The 20,998-nt window shown below is 67.2% G+C and overlaps 2 protein-coding genes across 3 annotated transcripts; one reads left to right on the top strand and one right to left on the bottom strand.

Annotated features, from left to right (window-relative positions):
- Positions 1–2,088: 2,088 nt before the first annotated feature.
- Positions 2,089–7,583, bottom strand: OVOL1 (ovo like transcriptional repressor 1). The gene is made up of 4 exons (XM_069810677.1): positions 6,160–7,583; positions 4,540–4,685; positions 3,548–3,812; positions 2,089–2,393 (listed from the first exon to the last, which is right to left on the bottom strand). Exons 1-4 carry the CDS (start codon positions 6,257–6,259, stop codon positions 2,089–2,091), a joined length of 816 nt encoding a protein of 271 aa, XP_069666778.1. The 5' UTR covers positions 6,260–7,583.
- Positions 7,584–19,393: 11,810 nt separating this feature from the next.
- RNASEH2C (ribonuclease H2 subunit C) lies at positions 19,394–20,995 on the top strand. 2 transcript variants are annotated; one of them, XM_069809416.1, is made up of 4 exons: positions 19,394–19,640; positions 20,185–20,306; positions 20,446–20,588; positions 20,766–20,995. In XM_069809416.1, the coding sequence occupies exons 1-4, from the start codon at positions 19,499–19,501 to the stop codon at positions 20,884–20,886; spliced, it is 528 nt and encodes a 175-aa protein (XP_069665517.1). In that variant the 5' UTR covers positions 19,394–19,498; the 3' UTR covers positions 20,887–20,995. The 2 variants fall into 2 exon arrangements, with proteins under 2 accessions (XP_069665517.1, XP_069665518.1); XM_069809417.1 differs by having other exon boundaries at positions 19,445–19,640; positions 20,446–20,565; positions 20,867–20,995.
- Positions 20,996–20,998: the final 3 nt, after the last annotated feature.

The following is a 20,998-nucleotide window of genomic DNA, read 5'->3' as shown; positions in this document are numbered from 1 at the left end:
TTTTGGGGGGGTCGCCCCTTAATTAGGGGTCACCCTTTAATTGGGGGGTCACGTCTTAATTGGGGGGGTCATCTCTTAATTGGGGTGCACCCCCGTTTTGGGGAGTCAGCCCTGAGTTGGGGGGTGTCCCCCCTTTTGGGAGGGGCGCCCCATTTTTGGGGGGGTCACCCCTTATTTTTGGGGGGTCACCCCACTTTTTGGGGGGTCACACTTTTTTTGGGGGGGGTCACCCCAGTGGGGGAGGGGTCACCCTCTTTTTTGGGGGGGAGGGGGCTTCACTTCTTGAGGGGGGTCCCCCTCATTTTTGGGGGGGCCCCTCCCATTTTGGGGGGCCCCCGGCCTCTGCGCCCCCCCCCAACTTTAGCGGGGGGGGTACCCCCCCCCTTGTCATTAACCCTGTCCCTGCCATGCTGCCTTAGGGGAGCCGGGAGGTTTTTTGGGGGGGGGGGAAGGCGGTGTCCCCCATTGCCCCTCCCCCCCCTTCAGCTGCCCCTCCCCCCCGTTGCTGCCAAACGCCCCTCCCCCCTCTTCGCGGGGTGGGGGAGGGGGCGGAGTCTGTGACCAAAGGGGCGGGATTAAGACTGGACGATTGGGTGGGGGAGGGGCGGCCCTCCCCCACCCCCACGGGAACAAACCGGGAGGGGCGGGAGGCCCCTCCCCCCACCCCCTCCCCCCCTCCCCCCCCATCGCCGCGGGGGGGTCCCGGGCAATAAAGACTGGACTAACGGCACCCACCGCCTGCGGGGGGGGGCTACCCTATAGATGCTATAGGGGGTGGGCGGAGCCTATAGGGGTGGGGAGGATATAGGGGGTGGGGGGGCTATGGGGGTGGGGGGCTCTAGGGGGGAGCCTGTGGGGGTATGGAGAAACCTATAGGGGAAAAGCAAATGCTATAGGGGAAGGGGGGAGCCTATAGGGGGATGGGGGGGCGCTATAGGGGAATAGGGGGGACGCTATAGGGGAAAACAGGGGCGCCTATAGGGGAAGAGGGGAGGGTGTAGGGAAATAGGGGGGAGCCTGTAGGGGATCAGGAGAAACCTACAGGGGAAAAGGGGAGCCTATAGGGGAACGCAGGAGGCTATAGGGGAAAGGGGAGAGCCCATCGGGGATGGGGGGGCTATAGGGGACCAGGGAGGCTATAGGGGAAAACAGGGGAGCCTATAGGGGAAAAGGGGATGCTATAGCGGAATGCAGGAGCCTATAGGGGATGGGGGGACTGTAGAGATATGGAGAAACCTATAAGGGAGAACAGGGGATCCTATAGGGGATGGGGGGGCTATAGGGGAATCGAGGGGACCCTATAGGGGCGCAGGGGAGGCCATAGGTGTACACAGGGAAGCCTATAGGGGAAAACAGGGGAGCCTATGGGGAGCAGGAGAAACCTATAGGGGAAAAGGGGAGCCTATAGGGGAGCAGGGGGCCTATAGGGGAAGGGAGGAGCCCGTAGCGGAATCCAGGAGCCAACGGGGGCACAGGGGCAGCTATAGGTGAACACAGGCGCCTATAGGTGAACACGAGCTTTATGGAGAACCCTCCCCCGCAGCACCGGGGGGGGGGGACGGGGGACCAGCAGCCGGGGGGCGGGGCCAGCCCGGGGGGCGTGGTCTGTGCCCGGGGGCGGGGCCTGCCCGAGGGGCGGGGGGTGGGTTGGGCCAAGCGGGGGTGGGGGTGGGTGGAGTGAGCGCTCGGAGGGGCGGGGCTTCTCCTGGGGGCGTGGCCTGTGACCAATGAGAGGGGCGTGGTCAGATCTTCCCCTGGGGCGGGGGCTGCTGCCCCAATGGGGCACGGCCAGAGCCGGAGGGGGCGAGACCTGCGCCCACACCCAGGGGGCGTGGCCAGTGCCTCAAAGGGGCGTGGCCAGCGCCCCAAGGAGGCCCCACGGGCAGTAGGGGGGCGAGCCCCACGCCTGGGGGCGTGGCTTGTGGGGGCGTGGCTTGCGTTCGGGGGCGTGGCTTGCATCCCGAGGGGGCGTGGTCTGCGCAGCGCTGTTCCATTCCCATAGCGGCCATACCTCTACCCCAAAGGGGGTCCCTACCCCTTGCCCCCCCCCTTCCCCCACCCCCCCCCCGAAGTGGGCGTGTCTCCACCCTAAGGGGGCGGGGCCAGCCGGGGGGCGGGGTTAGGCAGGCGGGGAGGGGGCGGGGCGGCGGCGGCGGCCTTGCGAGCCAGTTTGGCGAGGAGGGGGCTGTGGGGGTGACGCTGGCGGAGGTGGGCGAGGTGGGCGTCCTGGCTGTCGGCCGTCCCCCCGCACTCCTCGCAGACGTAGAGCTTGGCCCGTCGCTCCTTGTAGGCGTAGCGCTGGGCCACGCCGTGGATCTTCTTCAGGTGGGACTCCAGGGAGCAGCGCTGCGTGAAGGCCTTCTCGCACAGGCTGCACTTGTAGGGGCGCACGCCTTTTGGGGGGGGAAGAAGAGGGGCACCCCGTCTTGTCCCGGTCTTCATCTGCATCCCCATCATTGTCCCCCATCCCTGTCCCCATCCCATCCCTGTCCTGCCTCCGTCCCATCCCATCCCAGTCACTATCTCATCCCTATCCCCTATCCTTGTCCCCCTACCTGTCCCCAGCCCCATCCCTGTCCCCATCCTATCCCCGAGCTCATCCCCATCCCATCCCCATCCTGTCCCATGCCCACCCCCATCCTTCCCTTGTCTCCATCCCCAACCCCATCCCCATCCTTGTCCTGTATCCACCCTATCCCATCCCATCCCAGTCCCTTTCCCGTCCCATCCCCATCCTCATCCCTGTCTCCATCCCATCCCCATCCTTCCCTTGTCTCCATCCCCATCCCACCCCTGTCCTGTCTCCACCCTATCCCATCCCGTCCTGGTCCCTAACCCATCCCATCCCCGTCCTCTTCTTCATCCCTGTCTCTGTCTCATCCCCATCCTCATCTGCATCCCCAACCCTGGCCCCATCCCTGGCCCCATCCTATCCCTGAACTCATCCCCACCCCCATCCCATCCCCATCCTTTCCTTGTCTCCATCCCCATCCTACCCCTGTCTTGTCTCCACCCTATCCCATTCCACCCCAGGCCCTTTCCCGTCCCATCCCCATCCTCATCCCTGTCTCCATCCCATCCCCATACCCATCCCATCCCTGTCTTGTCTCTATCCTATCCCATCCCTTCCCAGTCCCTTTCCCATCCCCATCATCATCCCTGTCTCCACCCCATCCCCATCCTCATCTGCATCCCCAACCCTGTCCCCATCCCCAAACTCATCCCCATCCCCATCCTGTCCCACACCCACCCCATCCCATCCCCATCCTTTCCTCGTCTCCATCCCTATCCTGTCTCCACCCTATCCCATCCCACCCCAGTCCCTTTCCCATCCCATCCCCATCCTCATCCCTGTCTCCATCCCATCCCCATCCTTCCCTTGTCTCCATCCCCATCCCATCCCTGTCCTGTCTCCATCCTATCCCAGTCACTATCCCATCCTGTCCCCATCCTCATCCCTGTCTCCGTCCCCATCCTTATCCCCATTCCCATCCCATCCCCATCCCCGTCCCATCCTTGTCCCCCCCCCAAACCCCCCCCCACCCACCGGTGTGGGTGCGGACGTGCCGCTTGAGGTCGAAGGTGTCGTTGAAGCCCTTCCCGCAGTAGGGACACAGGTGACGTTTCACCTCGCTGTGACATTTCAGGTGCCGGTTCAGCATCCGCTGGAACCCGAAACTCTTCTGGCACACGGGGCAGGAGAAGAGTTCTGTCCCCCCGGGGACCCCCCCGGGGACGGGGACCCCCACTGGGACCCCCCCGGGGATGGGGATGCCCGGGGGGATGGGGGCACCCATGGGGCCGGATGGTACCTGCCGATGCGTGGGGAGGGAGGGGTTAACTTGGGCACCCGCCACTCACGGGGACCCCCAATCATGGAGACCCCTACCATGAAGGACCCCCCCACACACACACCTTTGGGACCCCCAGTCACGGGGACCCCCAGCCATAGGGACACCCCACATTGGGGACCCCCTGGTCATGGGGACACCCCTGGCTTGGGGACCCCCAGTTATGGGCACCCCCAGTTATGGGCACCCCCTGGTCGTGGGGACCCCCCCCAGCTTGGGGACCCTCAGCCACAGGGACACCCCACACTGGGGACCCCCTGGTCATGGGGACCCCCCCAGCCTGGGGACCCCCAGTTATGGGCACCCCCTGGTCATGGGGACCCCCCCAGCTTGGGCACCCCCAGCCACAGAGATACCCCAGTCATGGGGACACCCCACATTGAGGACCCCCTGGCCTGGGGGCCCCCACTTAAAGGCACCCCCTGCTCATGAGGACCCCCCCCACCTTTGGAACCCCCAGCCACAGGCACCCCCCCCCCCCCAACTTGAGGACCCCCAGTTTTGGGGACCCTCAGCCCTAGGGACCCCCCACCTTGGGCGCTCCCCAGTCCCAGGACCCCCCCGCCCCCAGTTTAGGGACCACCCCATTCACAGGACAGGCCCCCCCCCCCCCCAGGCCCTGGGACACCCACGTCACAGCCCCCCCCTCCAGTGGACCCTCACATTTGGGGCTCCCCCCCCCCCTTACCTTGCCCTTGGGGTGCAGGAAGGGGCCGTGGGGGGCGCGGGGGGCCGGGGGGGGCAGCGTCATGTCGAGGGGGGACACGGGGGACGCGGGAGCCTCCCCCACCGCCGGCTCGGGGTCCCTGCGCAGGGGGCAGCCCCCCAGGCAAACTGGGGAGGGGGGGACGGGACACTGGTTGGGGTGGGGGGGGTCCTGCACCCCCAAATACCACCCCCCCAGATGGGCACCCCACAATGGGACCCCATCTAATGGGGACCCCCCCCAATGGCATCCCCTTAACGGAACCCCCCTAATGGCCCCCCCCAAATGTGCCCCCCACAGTGGGGCCCCCCCATCTGACCCCCCAATATGACTGCTTAGATGGGCACCCCCGAACGTGACCCCCCCAATGGACACCCCCAAATATCACCCCCCATGACCCCCCCCAATGCAGACCCCCCCCCATATAACCCCCCCTTCCAATATGCCCCCCCAGCATCTCGCCCCCCCAAACCCCAGGGCAGGAGGAAGAGGGGGGGGGCCCTCCCTGCCCCCACCCCCGCCTTTTCGGGGTTCCCCCGACCGGTCGAGCGGCTCCGGCCGCGACGCCCCAAATTATGGGTTTCCGGCGGGTGTCGCCCGCGTGGGCCCTGGGGGGGGGTTGTGTGTGTTTGGGGGGAGGGGATGGGGACACGCCACCCCCCACCCTCCCCAAAGCTTGGTGGGGACCCAGGTATTGGGGTACCCCCCCCCCCCCAAAAAAAAATTAAAAGGACTCAGGTGTCTGGGAGGGGACCCAAATATTTGGGTGGGAATGGGGGGAGGCCTTGACGGGCGGCGGCCGCGTGGCTCCTGCCCCACCCGGGCGGGGCCGTACCCCGACTCTGTCATTAAGGGGGTTAATCACCACCCGGACGCCTGGGTGTCCTCCGTCCCCCCCCAGGGGACAGGTTGGGGGGGGTGGGGGGGGCAGGGGTAAAACAGGCCCCCCCCCCCCCGGACGCCTGGGTCCCCTGGGGGTAATATGAGGTGGGGGGGATGGTCCGGATGCCTGGGTCCCCCCAAAATCTGGAGCCCCCCCCCAGGATGCCTGGGTTGCCCCCCCAGATGGCTGGGTCCCCCAACGCCTGGATCCCCCCCAAACGCCTGAATCCCCCCCAGATGTCTGGGTCCCCCCCCCAACACCTGGACCCTGCAACACCTAGACCCCCCCCCAAAAGTCCTGGCTCCCCCCCCCAAACTCCTGGGTCCCCCCCCAACACCTGGGTCCCCCCCTGGATGCCTGGGTGCCCCCAATACTCAGCTCCCACTGGATGCCTGCGTCCCCCCAAACATCTGGATCCCCCCCAAACACCTGGACCCCCCCAACACCTGGGTCCCCCAACACCTGGGTCCCCCAACACCTGGACCCCCCCCCAGACGCCTCACCCCCCCCAAACACCCAGCTCCCCCCAAACACCTGGGTTCCCCCCCAAACATCTGGGTCCCCCCAACACCCGGATCCCCCCAAACACCTGGATCCCCCCAAACACCTGGACTCCCCCCAACACCTGGATCCCCCCGAACACCTGGACTCCCCCCAACACCTGGGTCCCCCCCGAACACCTGGACCCCCCCCAAACAGCTGGACCCCCCCCCACGTACTGGGGACGTAGATCTCGGCCCGCTGCTCATCCGGGAGCTCGCTCCAGTTGCGTTTGGCCGTGGCCACGCACGGCTTCTTCACCAGGAACGCGCGGGGCATGGCCGCCGCCCGATCCCCGATCCCCCGACGGATCCCCCCGTGACGACGTTCCGGCCCCGATTCCGACCGGCTCCGCGAGCCCTCGGCCGGTCCGGCGCCGGATCACCGATCCCCGGCGGGTTTCGGTGCCGGATTGCCAGGTCCCAGGTGGGGGGCGGTGGTGGATCCCAGATCCCTGGGTGCTTTCGGCACTAGATCCCTGGATCCTTGGTCGGATTTGGTGCCGGATCCCAGATCCCTGGTCAAGTTTGATGCCAGATCACGAGTATTTGGACACTAACGGCGCCAGATCCCCCGTCAGTCTTGGTGCCAGATCCCTGATCCCTGGTCAATGTTGATGCCAGATCACGAGTATTTGGCCAAATCCAATCCCAGATCCCAGATCCCAGGTGAAGTTTGGGGCTGGATCCCCAAACTTTGGTCAGATTGGGGGCTGGATCCCAGCGCTCCAGCCAGTTTCCGTCCCAGATCCCAGGTCAGTTTTGGTCCCAGATCCTGGATCTTCAGTCAATTTTGGTGCTGGATCCTGGAACTTTGGTCAATTTTGGTGCCAGATCCCAGATCTTTGCTCAGTTTTGGCGCCAGATCCCAGACTTTCAGTCAATTTTGGTGCCAGATCCTGGATCTTCAGTCAGTTTTGGTGCCGGATCCCAGATCTTTGGTTGGTTTCGGTGCCGGATCCCGGATCTTTGGTCAATTTTGGTGCCGGATCCTGGCTCCCCTGGTTGGGTTCCACCACTGGATCCCAGGTGGATCCCACCACCGGATCCGGCACCCTCAGTCCATCCCAGTGCCCGATCCCGGCTCCGGCGTCAGCTTCGTGGCACTGAGTCCCGGCGTCGCCGTCACGGAGAGCCGGCGATGTCACTGTCACCCGGCGTCACCAAGGTCTGGTGTCAGCAAAACCGGTGTCACCGTCACCCGGTGTCACCGAAACCTGGCAGTGTCACCGTCACCGCGCCGTCACCGTCACCGAGCCATGAGCCGCCACCTCAACGACACCGTCCGTCGCCGGCTAGACGCCACCGGTTGCGGTCGGCGAGGCCAGTCGTTGCCGGCTGAGCATCGCCGGCTGTGCCGTGCCGGTCGTGCCGTGTGCCGCGATGGCGGTTCGGTGCCGGTTACGCCGTGCTGTGCGGTGCCGGCTGTGCCGTGCCGGTTGTGCCGTGCGGTGCCGGCTGCGCGTCGCCGGCCGTCCCGCCCCGGGAGGTGTTGCCGGGACCGGCGGGACCGGTTGTGCCGGGGCCGGTGTCGGAGCCGGTCGGTCGGGCGCCGTGTTGGGAAATAACGGGGAGCCCCCGCCCCGGCCTGGGGATGCGGGGGGACGCGGGGACGTGGGGGTGGGGGACGTGGGGACATGGGGACACCGATATGGGGACATGGGGGACTTGGTGACATTGGGGTCGGGGACATGGGGGACTTGGGGACATGGGGACATTGGGGTGGGGGACACGGGGACATGGAGATCTTGGGGTGGGGGACATGGGGACACTGATGTGGGGACATGGGGGACTTGGGGGGACTTGGGGACATTGGGGTGGGGGACATGGGGACATGGGGACACCGATGTGGGGACGTGGGGGACATGGATGGGGACATGGGGGACTTGGGCACATGGGGACATTGGGACATTGGGGTGGGGGACGTGGGGACGTGGGCACAGCAGTGTGGGGACGTGGGGGACATGGAGACCTTGGGGTGGGGGATATGGGGACACCAATATGGGGACATGGGGGACTTGGGGACATTGGGGTGGGGGACATGGGGATGTGGGGACACCGATGTGGGGACGTGGGGGACACGGGGGACTTGGGGGACATGGGGACACTGGGGTGGGAGAACTGGGGGACGCGGGGACTTGGGGACACCGACGTGGGGACATGGAGGACGTACAGGGACGTGAGGGCATTGGGATGGGGGGGCCGGGGGGGGGATGGGGACACAAGGGGCGACGGGGACACGGCGAGGTGGCCACCCCCTTCCGTCCCCCCCCCCAGCCCTCTCCCCGGGTGTCACCGACCCCCAGACACCTGGGTCCCCTTGGGGGGGGGTCATGGGTGTCCCCTGGACACCTGGGTGGCTTGGGGGGGTCATTGGGGTCCCCCCAGACACCTGAGTCCCCTGGGGGGGGGGGGTCATTGGTGTCCCTTGGACACGAGTCCCCTTGGGGGGGGGTCATTGGGACCCCCAGACACTTGGGTCCCCTTGGGGGGGGTCATGGGCGTCCCCGGACACTTGGGTGGCTTGGGGGGGGTCATTGGGACCCCTGGACACCTGGGTCCCCTTGGGGGGGTCATGGGTGTCCCCGGACACCTGCGTGCCCTTGGGGGGGGTCATTGGGACCCCCAGCCACTTGGGTCCCCTTGGGGGGGTCATTGATGTCCCCTGAACACCTGGGTCCCTTGGGGGGGGTCACAGGCCCCCCCGGACACCCGTCTCCGTCTACGTGCGGCCGAGGCGGGTGCTGGGGTGCCCCTGGCTGGGGTGGGGTCCCGCCGGCGGCGGGGTGGGTGGGTGGGGGGGGGGGGACACGACGGGGACACCCAGGCGTCCGGCCCGTCTTACCGGCCCCGGTGGCCCCCAGGGGGGGGACACGGGGGGGGGGAACGGGACGGGGGACGCGGGGGAACCGGCCTGTCCTGCCCGTGACTCAGCCCTGCCTGGGGGGGACCCAGGCGTCCGGGTGGGACGCGGTGATGTCACGGCGGGGGGGGGTATGGGGGCTATAGGGGTTCATAGGGATGGGGGGGTTGGGGGGGGGCATGGGGGCTTTGGGGGGGTGGGTCTGGGGGGGTCTGAGGGGACTCTAGGGGGTCTGTAGGGGCTTGGGGGGGTCTAGGGGGTCTATAGGGGGTGTAGGGGGTCCATAGGGACTTGGAGGGGTCTATAGGGGGCCTGTAGGTACTCTAGGGGCTCCATAGGGGCTTGGGGGGGTCTAGGGGGTCTATTGGGGACTGTAGGTGTAGGGGGTCCATAGGGGCTTGGGGGGGTCTATAGAGGGCCTGTAGGGACTCTAGGGGGTCCATAGGGGCTTAGGGGGGTCTAGGGGGTCTATAGAGGACTACAGGGGGTGTGGGGGGTCCATAGGGGCTTGGGGGGGTCTATAGGGGGTCTATGGGAATGCTAGGGGGTTCATAGGGGCTTGGGGGGGTCTATAGGGGGTCTATGGGAATGCTAGGGGGTCCATAGGGGCTTGGGGGGGTCTATAGGGGGTCTATAGGAACGCCAGGGGGTCCATAGGGGCTTGGGGGGGTCTAGGGGGTCTACTGGGGACTATAGGTGTAGGGGGTCCATAGGGGCTTGGGGGGGTCTATAGAGGGTCTGTAGGGACTCTAGGGGGTCTATAGGGGGTGTAGGGGGTCCATAGGGACTTGGGGGGGGGGTCTAGGGGGTCTATAGAGGACTATAGGCAGTGTAAGGGGTCTATAGGGGACTATAGGCCGTGTAGGGGGTCCATAGGGGCTTGGGGGGTCTCTAGCGGGTCTGTAGGGACTCTAGGGGGTCCATAGGGGCTTGGGGGGGGGTCTAGGGGGTCTATAGGGGACTATAGGGGGTGTAGGGGGTCCATAGCAGCTTGGGGGGGTCTATAGGGGACTATAGGGGGTCCATAGGAGCTTGGGCGGGATCTTGGGGGTCTATAGGGGACTCTAGGAAGTCCATAGGAGCTTGTGGGGGTCTGTAAGGGGTCCATAGGGACTCTAGGGGGTCCATAGGGGCTTGGGGGGGTCTGTGGGGTCTATACGGGGTCCATAGGAGCTTGGGGGGTCTATAGGGGGTCTGTAGGGACTCTAGGGGCTCCATAGGGGATCTAGGGGGTCTATAGGGAACTATAGGCAGTGTAGGGGGTCCATAGGGGCTGGGGGGGGGGGGATGTAGGGGGTCTATAGAGACTCTAGGGGGTCCATAGGGGCTTGGGGGGGTCTGTGGCGTCTATAGGGGTCTATAGAGACTCTAGGGGGTCCATAGGGCCTTGGGGGGGATGTAGGGGGTCTATAGGGGTCTATAGAGACTCTAGGGGGTGCTTGGGGGGGTCTGGGGGGTCTATAGGGGACTATAGGGGGTATAGGGGGTCCATAGGGGCTGGGGGGTTATGTAGGGGTTCTATAGGGGTCTATAGAGACTCTAGGGGGTCCATAGGGGATTGAGGGGGTCTAGGGGGTCTATAGAGGGTGTAGGGAGTCCATAGGGGCTTGGAGGGGGTCTATAGTGGAGTGTAGGGTTCTAGGAGGTCCATTGGGGCTTGGGAGGGTCTAGGGGGTCTATAGGGGGTTTGTAGGGGGTCCATAGGGGCATGGCGGGATCTAGGGGGTCTATAGAGACTATAGGGGGTCCATAGGGGCTTGGGAGAGGTCTTGGGGGGTCTATAGGGGTCTGTAGGGACTCTAGGGGGTCCATAGGGGTATGGAGAGATCTAGGTGGTCTATAGATACTATAGAGGGTCTATAGAGCCTTGGGGGGGTGTCTATGGGGACTACAGGGAGTGTAGGGGGTCCATAGGGGCTTGGGGGGGTCTATAGGGGACTATAGGGGTCTATGGGGTCTATGGGGGCTTGGGGGGTATCTAGGGGGACTGTAGGGGGTGTAGGGGGTCCATAGGGGCTTGGGGGGGGTCTATAGGGACTATAAGGGGCCTAAGAAACACATATAGATGAGGGGGTTGTCATAGGAGCTATAGGGACTCAGTAGGGACTATAGCGGGTCTAGGGGGTCAATAGGGGCTTGGCAGGGTCTGGGGGCTCCATAGGGACTCAAGGGGGTCTGTGGGGACTATAGGGGGTCTAGGGGGTCCATAGGGGTATGGGGGGGTCTAAGGGGTCTACAGGGACTATAAAGAGTCTATGTAAGAACATATATATGATGGGCGGTGGCCCCATAGAGGTTATAGGGGCTCTGCAGAGACTGTAGTGGGTCTAGGGGGTCTCCAGGGACGATAGGGGGTCTAAGGGGGGCATAGGGACTATGGGGGAGGTCCAGAGGGACTATAGGGGACTTATGAAGCCCATATAGATGATAGCAGGGGTGGCATAGGGGCTATAGGGTGCTCTGTGGTGCTCACAGGGGCTCTATGGGGTCTACAGGGCTTATACAGAGTCCATAAGGCCCATAGGGGCTCTAGGGGAGGTGTCTGTGGTGTCTATAGGGATCTACAGGGGGTCTGTGGGGCCCACAGGGGCTCTCTGGGGCCCATAGGTGCTATAGGGGGTTCGTGGAGCTGACAGGGTCTCTGTGGGGACCATAGGGGCTGGGGGGGGTCTGTGGGGTCTATAGGGGATCGGTGGGGTCTCTATGGGGTCTCTGGGGGGTCAATGGGGCCCATAGGGGCTGTGTGAGGGGTCAGTGGGGTCCATAGGGGCTGTTGGGGGGGGTCTGTGGGGTCTACAGGGGGTCAGTGGGGTCTATAGGGGGTCAGTGGGGCAGGGTCTGTGGGGTCTATAGGGGTCAGTGGGGTCTATAGGCGTCTATAGGGGGTCAGTGGGGCCCATCGGGGCTGTAGGGGGGGTGTCTGTGGGGTCTATAGGGGGTCAGTGGGGCCCATAGGGGCTGGGGGGGGTGTCTGTGGGGTCTATAGGGGTCAGTGGGGTCTATAGGGGTCTATAGGGGGCCAGTGGGGCCCATAGGGGTCTATAGGGGGTCAGTGGGGCCCATCGGGGCTGTAGGGGGGGGTCTGTGGGGTCTATAGGGGATCAGTGGGGTCTATAGGGGCTGTGGGGGGGGTCTGTGGGGTCTATAGGGGATCGGTGGGGTCTATAGGGGCTGTGGGGGGTCTGTGGGGTCTATAGGGGATCGGTGGGGTCTATAGGGGCTGTGGGGGGTCTGTGGGGTCTATAGGGGATCGGTGGGGTCTATAGGGGCTGGGGGGGGGTCTGTGGGTTCCACAGTGCCCCCCGTAGTGTCCATAGGGTCCCCGCGGAGTCGGGGCGGGGCAGCTCTACGGCTCGTGACGTCACGGCGGCGGCGGTGGGTGGGGCCAGCGTGACGTCACGGCCGCGTCGGCAGAAGACCGCCCCCTTTTTTTCTTTTTTTTTAATTTTTTTTTCCCCTTTCCGAGCGTTCCCCCATGGCGGGGCCCTGGGCCCGGCTGGCGGCGGCTTTGGGCCCCCCCGGGGACCGCGACCCCCCCGCGCTGCGCGCGCTCCGCCGGCCACGCCCCGCGACACGTCATCAGGTGGGTCGGGGGGAGCCCCCCCGTCCCCCCCCCGGTCCCCTGGATCCCCTATGGGGGGGTCAGTAGGTCCCCCATGGGGGGGCACCAGGTCCCCTATAGGGGGGACACACCAGGTTCCCTTGGTCCCCTATGGGGGGGCACGAGGTCCCCTACGGGGGGGCACCAGGTCCCCTGGGTCTCCTATAGGGCAGGGACACCAGGTCTCCTATGTGGGGGGGTCACTAGGTCCCCTATGGGGGGGGCACCTGGTCCCCTGGGTCCCCTATGGGGGGGTCACCAGGTCCCCTTGGTCCCCTATGGGGGGGTCACCAGGTCCCCTATGGGGGGGGCACCTGGTCCCCTTGGTCCCCTATGGGGGGGTCACCAAGTCCCCTATGGGGGGGGCACCTGGTCCCCTGGGTCCCCTATGGGGGGATCACTCAGTCCCCTATGGGGGGGGGCACCAGGTCCCCATGGTCCCTATGAGGGGGGGTCACCAGGTCCCCTATGGGGGGGGCACCTGGTCCCCTGGGTCCCCTATGGGGGGGTCACCAGGTCCCCTATGGGGGGGGCACCTGGTCCCCTTGGTCCCCTATGGGGGGGTCACCAAGTCCCCTATGGGGGGGGCACCTGGTCCCCTGGGTCCCCTATGGGGGGATCACTCAGTCCCCTATGGGGGGGGGCACCAGGTCCCCATGGTCCCTATGAGGGGGGGTCACCAGGTCCCCTATGGGGGGGGCACCTGGTCCCCTGGGTCCCCTATGGGGGGGTCACCAGGTCCCCTTGGTCCCCTATGGGGGGGTCACCAGGTCCCCTATGGGGGGGGCACCTGGTCCCCTTGGTCCCCTATGGGGGGGTCACCAAGTCCCCTATGGGGGGGGCACCTGGTCCCCTGGGTCCCCTATGGGGGGATCACTCAGTCCCCTATGGGGGGGGGCACCAGGTCCCCATGGTCCCTATGAGGGGGGGTCACCAGGTCCCCTATGGGGGGGGCACCTGGTCCCCTGGGTCCCCTATGGGGGGGGGTCACTCGGTCCCCTATAGGGGGGACACACCAGGTTCCCTTGGTCCCCTATGGGGGGGTCACTCGGTCCCCTATGGGGGGGGGCACCAGGTCCCCATGGTCCCTATGAGGGGGGGTCACCAGGTCCCCTATGGGGGGGGGTCACCAGTTCCCCTATGGTGGGGGCACCAGGTCCTCTGGGTCCCTATGGGGGGGTGGACACTAGGTCCCCTGGGTCCCCTATGGGGGGGGGGGGCACCACATCCCCTAAGGGGGGGGCACCTGGTCCCCTATGGGGGGGGCACCTGGTCCCCTGGGTCCCTATGGGGGGGTACACCAGGTCCCCTGGGTCCCCTGGGGGGTGATTTGGGATCCCCTGGGGGGGGACACGACACACAACACCTGGGTCCCCCCCATTTATTTCTCCTTCCCCCTATTTCTCCCCCCCTCCTTATTTCTCTCCCCCCCCCCCATTTTTCAGACGGAGCTGCTGCTGCTGCTGCTGGAATCCCCGCGGGAGCTGTGCGGGGGGGTGGAATCCGGGGGGGGGTCCCCAGAATGGGGGGGTTCCGTAGGGGAGGCGGGGGGGGCCCTGCTGACCCTGCTGACCCTCCCGCCGGCCCCCCCTCCGGCCCCCCCCCGCTCCCTCCTCCTCTTGGCCACCCTCACCTTCCTTTTGGCCACGGGGGACGTGGGGGGGGGCGGCGGTTTTTGGGGCGCTTTTGGTGGAGGGGGGGGTCGCAGGGGGGGCCCCGGCGGCGGCGGCCGAATGCCTGCGGGAGTTACGGAGGGTCCGGCTGCCTGCGTCCCCCCCCGGCCGCCTGGGTCCCCTCCGGAGACGTCGTCGGGATTCCCCCGGGATCCAGGCCTTGGCCCTGCTGCTGGCTGAGGAAGAGGAGGAGGAGGGTGAGTTGGGGGGGGGATCCCAGTGGGTCCCATAATGGCACTGGGAGGGATCCTGGTAAGTCCCAGAGCGGTGCTGGGAAGGATCCTGGGGAGCCCCATAACGGTGCTGGGAGGGATGCCAGGGAACCCCATAGTGGTACTGGGCGTGATAGTCATGCATCCCATAATAGTCCTGGGAGAGATCCCAGTAAGTCCCACGATGGTACTGGGAGGGATCCCAGTAAGTCCCATAGCGGTGCTGGGAAGGATCCTGGGGAGCCCCATAACGATGCTAGGAGGGATTTTAGTACATCCCATAATAGGGCTGGGGGGATCCCAGTGGATCCCATTACGGTACTGGGCAGGATCCCAGTGTATCCCATACTGGTACTGGGAGGGATCCCAGTGGGTCCCATTATGGTGCTGGGGGGGGATCCCACTGAGTCCCATAGTCGTACTGGGAAGGATCCTGGGGAACCCCATAATGGTGCTGGGAGGGATCCCAGTGGCTCCCATAATGGTACTGGGAGAGATGTCAGTGGTCCCATTATGGTGCTGGGAGGGATCCCAGTGAGTCCCATAGCCATACTGGGAAGGATCCTGGGGAACCCCATAATGGTACTGGGAGAGATCCCAGTAAGTCCCACGGCGGTGCTGGGAGGGATCCTGGGGAGCCCCATAACGGTGCTGGGAGGGATTTTAGTACATCCCATAATAGGGCTGGGAGGGATCCCAGTGCGTCCTATATTCGTACTGGGAGGGATCCCAGTGGGTCCCATAATCATACTGGGAGGGATCCCAGGGAATCCCATTTGGGTACTGGGCAGGATCCCAGTGCATCCCATACTGGTACTGGGTGGGATCCTGGGGAATCCCGCCGTGGCACAGGGAGGGGTCCCGGGCTGCCCCCGGGGAGGTTTGGGGGATCCCCCGGCCCCCCCTGACCCCCCCTGACCCCCCCGATCCCACAGATCCCGCAGATCCCGCGGATCCCCGCGCCGAGGCCGGGACGGAGCCGGGTGAGTCCCACAGCCCTGCGGGGCCCGATCCTGGGACACCCCCCCCCAAAAAATCCCCTGGGACCCCCCTCAGCATCTGTCCACCCCCCCCCCCCAGGGAGGGACCCCCCCCAAATCCCAGGGACACCCCTCAGGGAGACCACCAACCCCAGGGACCCCCCCAAATCTCAGGGACACCCCCAAGACCCCAGGGTCCCCCAAATCCCAGGGTCCCCCCCAATCCCAGAGACCCCTCCCAGGGACACCCCCAGACCCCAGGGCCCCCCCCCATCTCAGAGCCCCTCCCAAATGCCAGAGACCCCCCCCAAATCCCAGCCCCCCCTCAAAGACCCCAGAGACCCCCCATATCTCAGGGACTCCCCCAAGACCCCAGGACCCCCCCAATCCCAGGTCCCCCCCCAATCCCAGGCCCCCCGTAAGACCCCAGGGACCCCCCCAAATCCCAGGGACCCCCCCAAATGCCAGAGACCCCCCCAAATCCCAGGCCCCCCCCAAGACCCCAGAGACCCCTCCATATCCCAGGGACCCCCCCCAATCCCAGGGACCCCCCCAAGACCCCAGGGCCCCCCAAATCCCAGGGACCCCCCCCAATCCTAGAGACCCCTCCCAGGGCCCCCCAAAATCCCAGGGCCCCCCCCAAATGCCAGGGACCCCCCAAATCCCAGGTCACCCCCCAATCGCAGGCCCCCCCCAAGACCCCAGGGGACCCCCCACATCCCAGGGACGCCCCCAAATGCCAGAGACCCCCCCAATCCCAGGTTCCCCCCCAATCCCAGGGCCCCCCGCAAGACCCCAGAGCCCCCCCCCCGATCCCATCACCCCCCCCCTTAATTTCTAACCCCCCCTCTCCCCTTTGCAGCCCCCCCCTCCGCCTTCCTCCTCACCCCGGCCGCTCACGCCCAGCTCCTCCTCCTCCTCCGCCACCAAAACGGGGGGGGGGCCCTGGGGGGGGCCCCCCCTTACGCCACGGGAGACCCCGCTCCCCTCCACGCCGCCCTCCTGAGGGGGGAGGATGATTTGGGGGGGGTCCCCCCCCCCCCGTTTAGCCATTTTAGCCCAACACCCCGCTTTCCCCCTCCCCTTGCGCCTCTTCTACCTCCTCTGTTTATTAGAGGGGGGGGCCCTAAAAAACAAGGGGGGGCTCCCCCTGCCCCTGCCCCCCCACTTCGCTGCCGCTCTTTTCCCGGGGGGAGGGGACCCCCCCGAAATATTTTTACCCCGTTTCGAAGCGGCGGCGGCTTTTTGTTCTCAAAATGGGGGGGGGGGGCCGAAATGGGAGGGGGGGCCAATGCTGGTTGCAGGGGTTGGTGGTCAAATTGGGGGGGGGGCCCCCCCGTTTTGTTTTGCCGGGCGGTTTTCACCTATTGCCGATGGTTTGGGGGGGACGGGGGGGACAAATTGGGGGGGGCGGCGGAAAAATTATTGAGGGGGGGTCACCCCACCGCTCCCCCCCATTTATTAGAACTGGCCAAAGTTTTGGGGGGACCTTTCGGGGGGGTCCTGCGCCGGAAAGTCTTTGGGACCCCCCCTCCCCCCCCCCGGCACCCCGCAACTTTGGGGCCTTTTAAAAGTTTTGGCCACCCCCCCCGCCCCCCCCCCGGGGGGACCCCCAAATCCGGGGCTACCTGCGGCGGGTGCTGGCGGCGGAAAGGGGGGGCTGGAAGGGGGGGCAGGGGGTGTTGAGCGCCGCCGCCCCCCTCCTCCCTTTTTGGGGCTCCCCCCTTTACCCCCCCCCCCCTTTAGGCCCCTCTCCTTTTTTTTTGGGGGGGGGACACGCCGCCCCCCCCGCGCCACGGACGGACCCCGACGTGGGCGACCGCGCTCGCCTTCACGCCGCCCTCGCCGCCGCTTTGGGCCCCCCCAAATTAGCCGCCGTTTTGGGGACCCCCCCGCGGCGCCTCCCTCCTCCTCCTCCTCCTCCTCCTCCTCACGGGGGGGGCGGTGATGGAGGAAGAGGAGGAGGAGGAGGGGGGGGAGCCCCCACCCTCCTGCCCGCTCTTGCCCCCCCTTGCTCCCTGCGGTGCCTGCCTGACCCCCCCCCGCCTTTTTCTGCCCCCCCCGGAGCCCCCCAAGACCCCGAGGGCTGGGGGGAGGCGATGGCGACCCGGGGGGGGCCGGTGGCCGTCAGGCTGCGCTTGAGGGTAGAGCTGCCGGGGGGGGGCCACGACGGAGGAGACCCCCCCCATTCCTCTCCGGCCCCCCCTTCTCCTGTAGGACCCCCCCCTGGTCGGGCTGCCCCCCCTCTTTCTTCTCCAGGCCCCCCCTCTTTTCTGGGGGACCCCCCCCGGCTCCTGGCCCTCCAGCTGCGGGTGGGGGGCTGCACCCCCCGAGCCCCCCCCCAGGCTGAGGGGTCCCTGGCGGGGCTGGGGGGGGCAGGGGCCGAGCTGACCCTCACCCTGCACCCCCACCTCCCCCTGCCCCCCACCCTCAGCGTCGCCGCCATCTTCACCCCGGGGGGGGGATCTCAGGGTGGGGGGGGGGGGCACCCTCCTCTCCCCCCTGCCCCCCCTCCCCCTCCCTTTGGGGCTCCAGCTCCGGCCCCTCGCCCTGCCCCCCGCTTGGGACCCCCCCCGCCGCCGCCGGGCTTTTGGCGCCATGTGGGGAGCCCTGGGGGGGCACCCCGAAAGCCGCTTGGTTTTGCAGGGGGAGGGGGGGTGCCCTCCCCCCGCCCTCGCCCCCTTTTTGCTGGACGAGGCGCGGGAGGGGGTGGGGGGGTGGGTGGCGGCCGCCGCCCTCCCCCCCCGGGGGCTGGTTTTGGTGAGGGCGGGGGGGGGCGGCTGGGTGGAACTGAGGTGTCAGCGCTGGGGGGGGCTGCTGGCCCTGGCCCGGCTGCTGCGGGGGCAGGGGGAGGCGTGACGGGGCGCAGCGGGGCGTGGCGACATGTGGCGGGGCGCGGCGACATGTGGCGGGGTGCGGCGGGGCGTGGCGACGTGTTATGGGGCGGGATGGAGCGTGACAGGGTGTGGCGTGGCGGCGTGGCGGGGCGTGTCGACATGTGGCGGGGTGTGGCAGGGCGTGTTGACGTGACGGGGCGTGACGGGGCGTGACAAGGCGCCGCGGGGCGTGTTGACGTGTATTGGGGTGTGACAAGGCATGACAGGGCGTGGTGTGGCGTGTCGACATGTGGCAGGGCGTGACAAGGTGTGGCGGGGCGTGTCGACCTGTCTTGGGGCATGACAAGCCGTGATGGAGCAGGAGGAGGCACGGCGGGGACGTGTCGACACATGGCGGAGCGTGACAAGGCGTGACGGAGCGTGACGGGGTGTGACAAAGCGTGACGGAACAAGACAAGGTGTGACGGGGCGTGTCGACCTGTATTGGGGCGTGACAGGGCGTGACAGGGCGTGACAAGGCGTGACGGGGCGTGTCGACGTGTATTGAGGTGTGACGGAGCATGACGGATGGAGCACGACAAGGCGTGACGGGGCGTGTCGGTGTGTCTTGGGGCGTGTCGGGCTGTGACGGGGCGTGTCAGGGCGTGGTTGGCCCCTCCTCCACGGGTGCCGTCACCCCACATGAAGATGGGCGAAGCGCAGAGCCGGCGTCTGTCCGTCTGTCCATTCCGGGGGGGGACGGGACACGGGTGGACAACGATGGGGGGGTTGGTCCTGGTGGGGGGGACACGTACAAGGGGGGGGGGGGCGATGATGTGGGGGGTCCTATGGGGAATCTGGGGGGCTGGGGGGGGCCATGGGGGTCCCATAGCAGGATCTGGGGGGGTCCCTGTGGGGCTGAGGGGGGGGCCATGGGGGTCCTATGGGGAATCTGGGGGGCTGGGGGGTCCCTGTGGGTCTGAGGGATGGGGGGGGGCATGGGGATCCCACAGAAGGATCTGGGGGGGGTCGCTGTGGGGCTGGGGGAAGGGGGGGGCCACGGGGGTCCCATGGAGAATCTATGGGGCTGGGGACCCCCATGGGGGGGTCTCACAGAGGGATCTGTGGGGCTGAGAAGGAGATGTGGGGGGTCCCTGTGGGTCGGGGGGGTGGGGGCCATGGGGAATCCATGGGGCTTGGCGGGGGGGGGGGGGGTCCCATGAGGGATCCGTGGGGCTGGGGCCCCCCCAGAGCCTCCCCCGCCCGGAACTGCAACTCCCGTCATGCCGCGCGCCGCCGCCATTTTACCTCCCGGCGCCATATTCCCTTCCGGCGCCTTGACGCGTCACTTCCCCTTCCGGTGCGGCGCCCGTCATGGCGGCGGGGGTTCGGCTGCGGGCCGTTCCCGGCGAGGCCCGGCCCCGGCTGCCGGCCCAGCTCCTGCCCTGCCGGGTGGGGCGGGACGGACCCGCTCCCGTGGCCGCTTTCCTGCGGACCCAGCCCGGCCCCGGCGGCGGTGAGGGACCGGGACAGGGCCGGAGGGAGGGGGCTCTGGGGGGCTGCTGTGGGGCTGAAGGGGGGGCTCTGGGGGAGTTTGGGGTGGGGGGGGCTGCACTGGGGCTGGGATGGGAGAGGAGGGCTCCGGGGGGCTTCTGTGGGGCTGAGGGGGGGCTGCTGTGTGTCTGGGGGCTGCTGTGGGGCTGAGATGGGAGGTGTCTGGGGAAGGGGGGGCTGCAGTGGGGCTGGGATGGGAGATGGGGGCTCCTGTGGGGCTGAGGGGGGGTGTTTGGGCAGGGGGGGCTCCTGTGGGACTGAGGGGGGGCTGCTGTGGGGCTGGGTTGGGAGAGGGGGTCTCTGGGGGGCTGCTGTGGGCCTGAGGGGGGGTGTCTAGGGGAGGGGGGGCTGCTGTGGGGCTGAGATGAGAGAGGGGGGCTCTGGGGGGCTGAGAGGAGAGCATCTGAGGGAGTTGGGGGGGGCTGCTGTGGGGCTGAGGGGGCCACTATGGGGCAGGTTTTGGGGCACTGACACCCCCCCTTCACTCCTTTCACCCCCCCCCCAAGAGCTATGGGCCTCGTTCCGGGGGCGGCGCATGGGGGGCCGGGAACTGCCGCTGCCCCACGGCTACCGGGGGGTGCTGCTGCGGGAGGGGGAGGCCCCCCCCGGCGACGACAAAGATCCCCAGGTGAGGCCGCCCCACACATGGGGGGCACGGAATATCCCCCCCATGGGGCAGCAAAGCCCCATGTTGTTCCCCAAAATCCCTTTCCGTGGGGCAGGTCGTGTTCCCTGCCCCGCTCTGACCTCTCACCTTTGATCTCCAGGAGCGGTGGGTGATGGTGACGGGGACTTTTGACGTCATCACGGATTGGGAGGCTGACGTCATCCCTTCTCCCACCAGGGGATTGGCCCTGGCGCTGCAGTGGGGACCCCTCGCCCACGCGGTGAGTCCGGGGGGCTGGGGGAGGTCCCGGGACCCACACTTACGGGGCACAGACACCTGGACCCACACTTATGGGGCACGGATGATGGGGTCTGTGGGGTGGGGGACATCCTGGGACCCACACTTATGGGGTGCAGACACCTGGACCCACACTTATGGGGCACAGACGCTGGTGTCTGTGGGGCGAGGGGGTTGGGGGAGGTCCTGGGCCCCACACTTATGGGGCACGGATGCCTGGACCCACACTTATGGGTCCCAAACACCTGGGTTCCTCCCCCCTCCCCCTTTTTCTGCCCCCCCAGATCCATGCCCCTGTCCCTGAGACTGACAGCAGCGAGGAGGCGGAGCCCTGACAGACCCCACCCACCAAGCCCCTCCCCTGTGGGGCAGAGCGTGTATAAGCCCCACCCCCCAATAAAAGAGGCAGAGCCGAG

Source organism: Haliaeetus albicilla, chromosome 22 (assembly GCF_947461875.1).
Source record: "Haliaeetus albicilla chromosome 22, bHalAlb1.1, whole genome shotgun sequence".
NCBI lineage: Eukaryota > Metazoa > Chordata > Aves > Accipitriformes > Accipitridae > Haliaeetus > Haliaeetus albicilla.
The sequence above is the reverse complement of the archived record's forward strand: the minus strand, read 5'-3'. Positions and strand labels throughout refer to the sequence as shown.

Excerpts from the sequence above, each read along its gene's own strand:
- RNASEH2C (XM_069809416.1), top strand. The coding sequence starts at position 19,499 with ATGGCGGCGGGGGTTCGGCTGCGGGCCGTTCCCGGCGAGGCCCGGCCC. Across the intron at positions 19,641-20,184 it reads CCAGCCCGGCCCCGGCGGCG|AGCTATGGGCCTCGTTCCGG; the intron begins GTGAGGGACCGG and ends CCCCCCCCCAAG. Across the intron at positions 20,589-20,765 it reads AGTCCGGGGGGCTGGGGGAG|GTCCTGGGCCCCACACTTAT; the intron begins GTCCCGGGACCC and ends GGGTTGGGGGAG.
- OVOL1 (XM_069810677.1), bottom strand. The coding sequence starts at position 6,259 with ATGCCCCGCGCGTTCCTGGTGAAGAAGCCGTGCGTGGCCACGGCCAAA. Across the intron at positions 4,686-6,159 it reads GGCCGAGATCTACGTCCCCA|TTTGCCTGGGGGGCTGCCCC; the intron begins GTACGTGGGGGG and ends CCCCCTCCCCAG. Across the intron at positions 3,813-4,539 it reads TCCTGCACCCCAAGGGCAAG|GTACCATCCGGCCCCATGGG; the intron begins GTAAGGGGGGGG and ends ACGCATCGGCAG.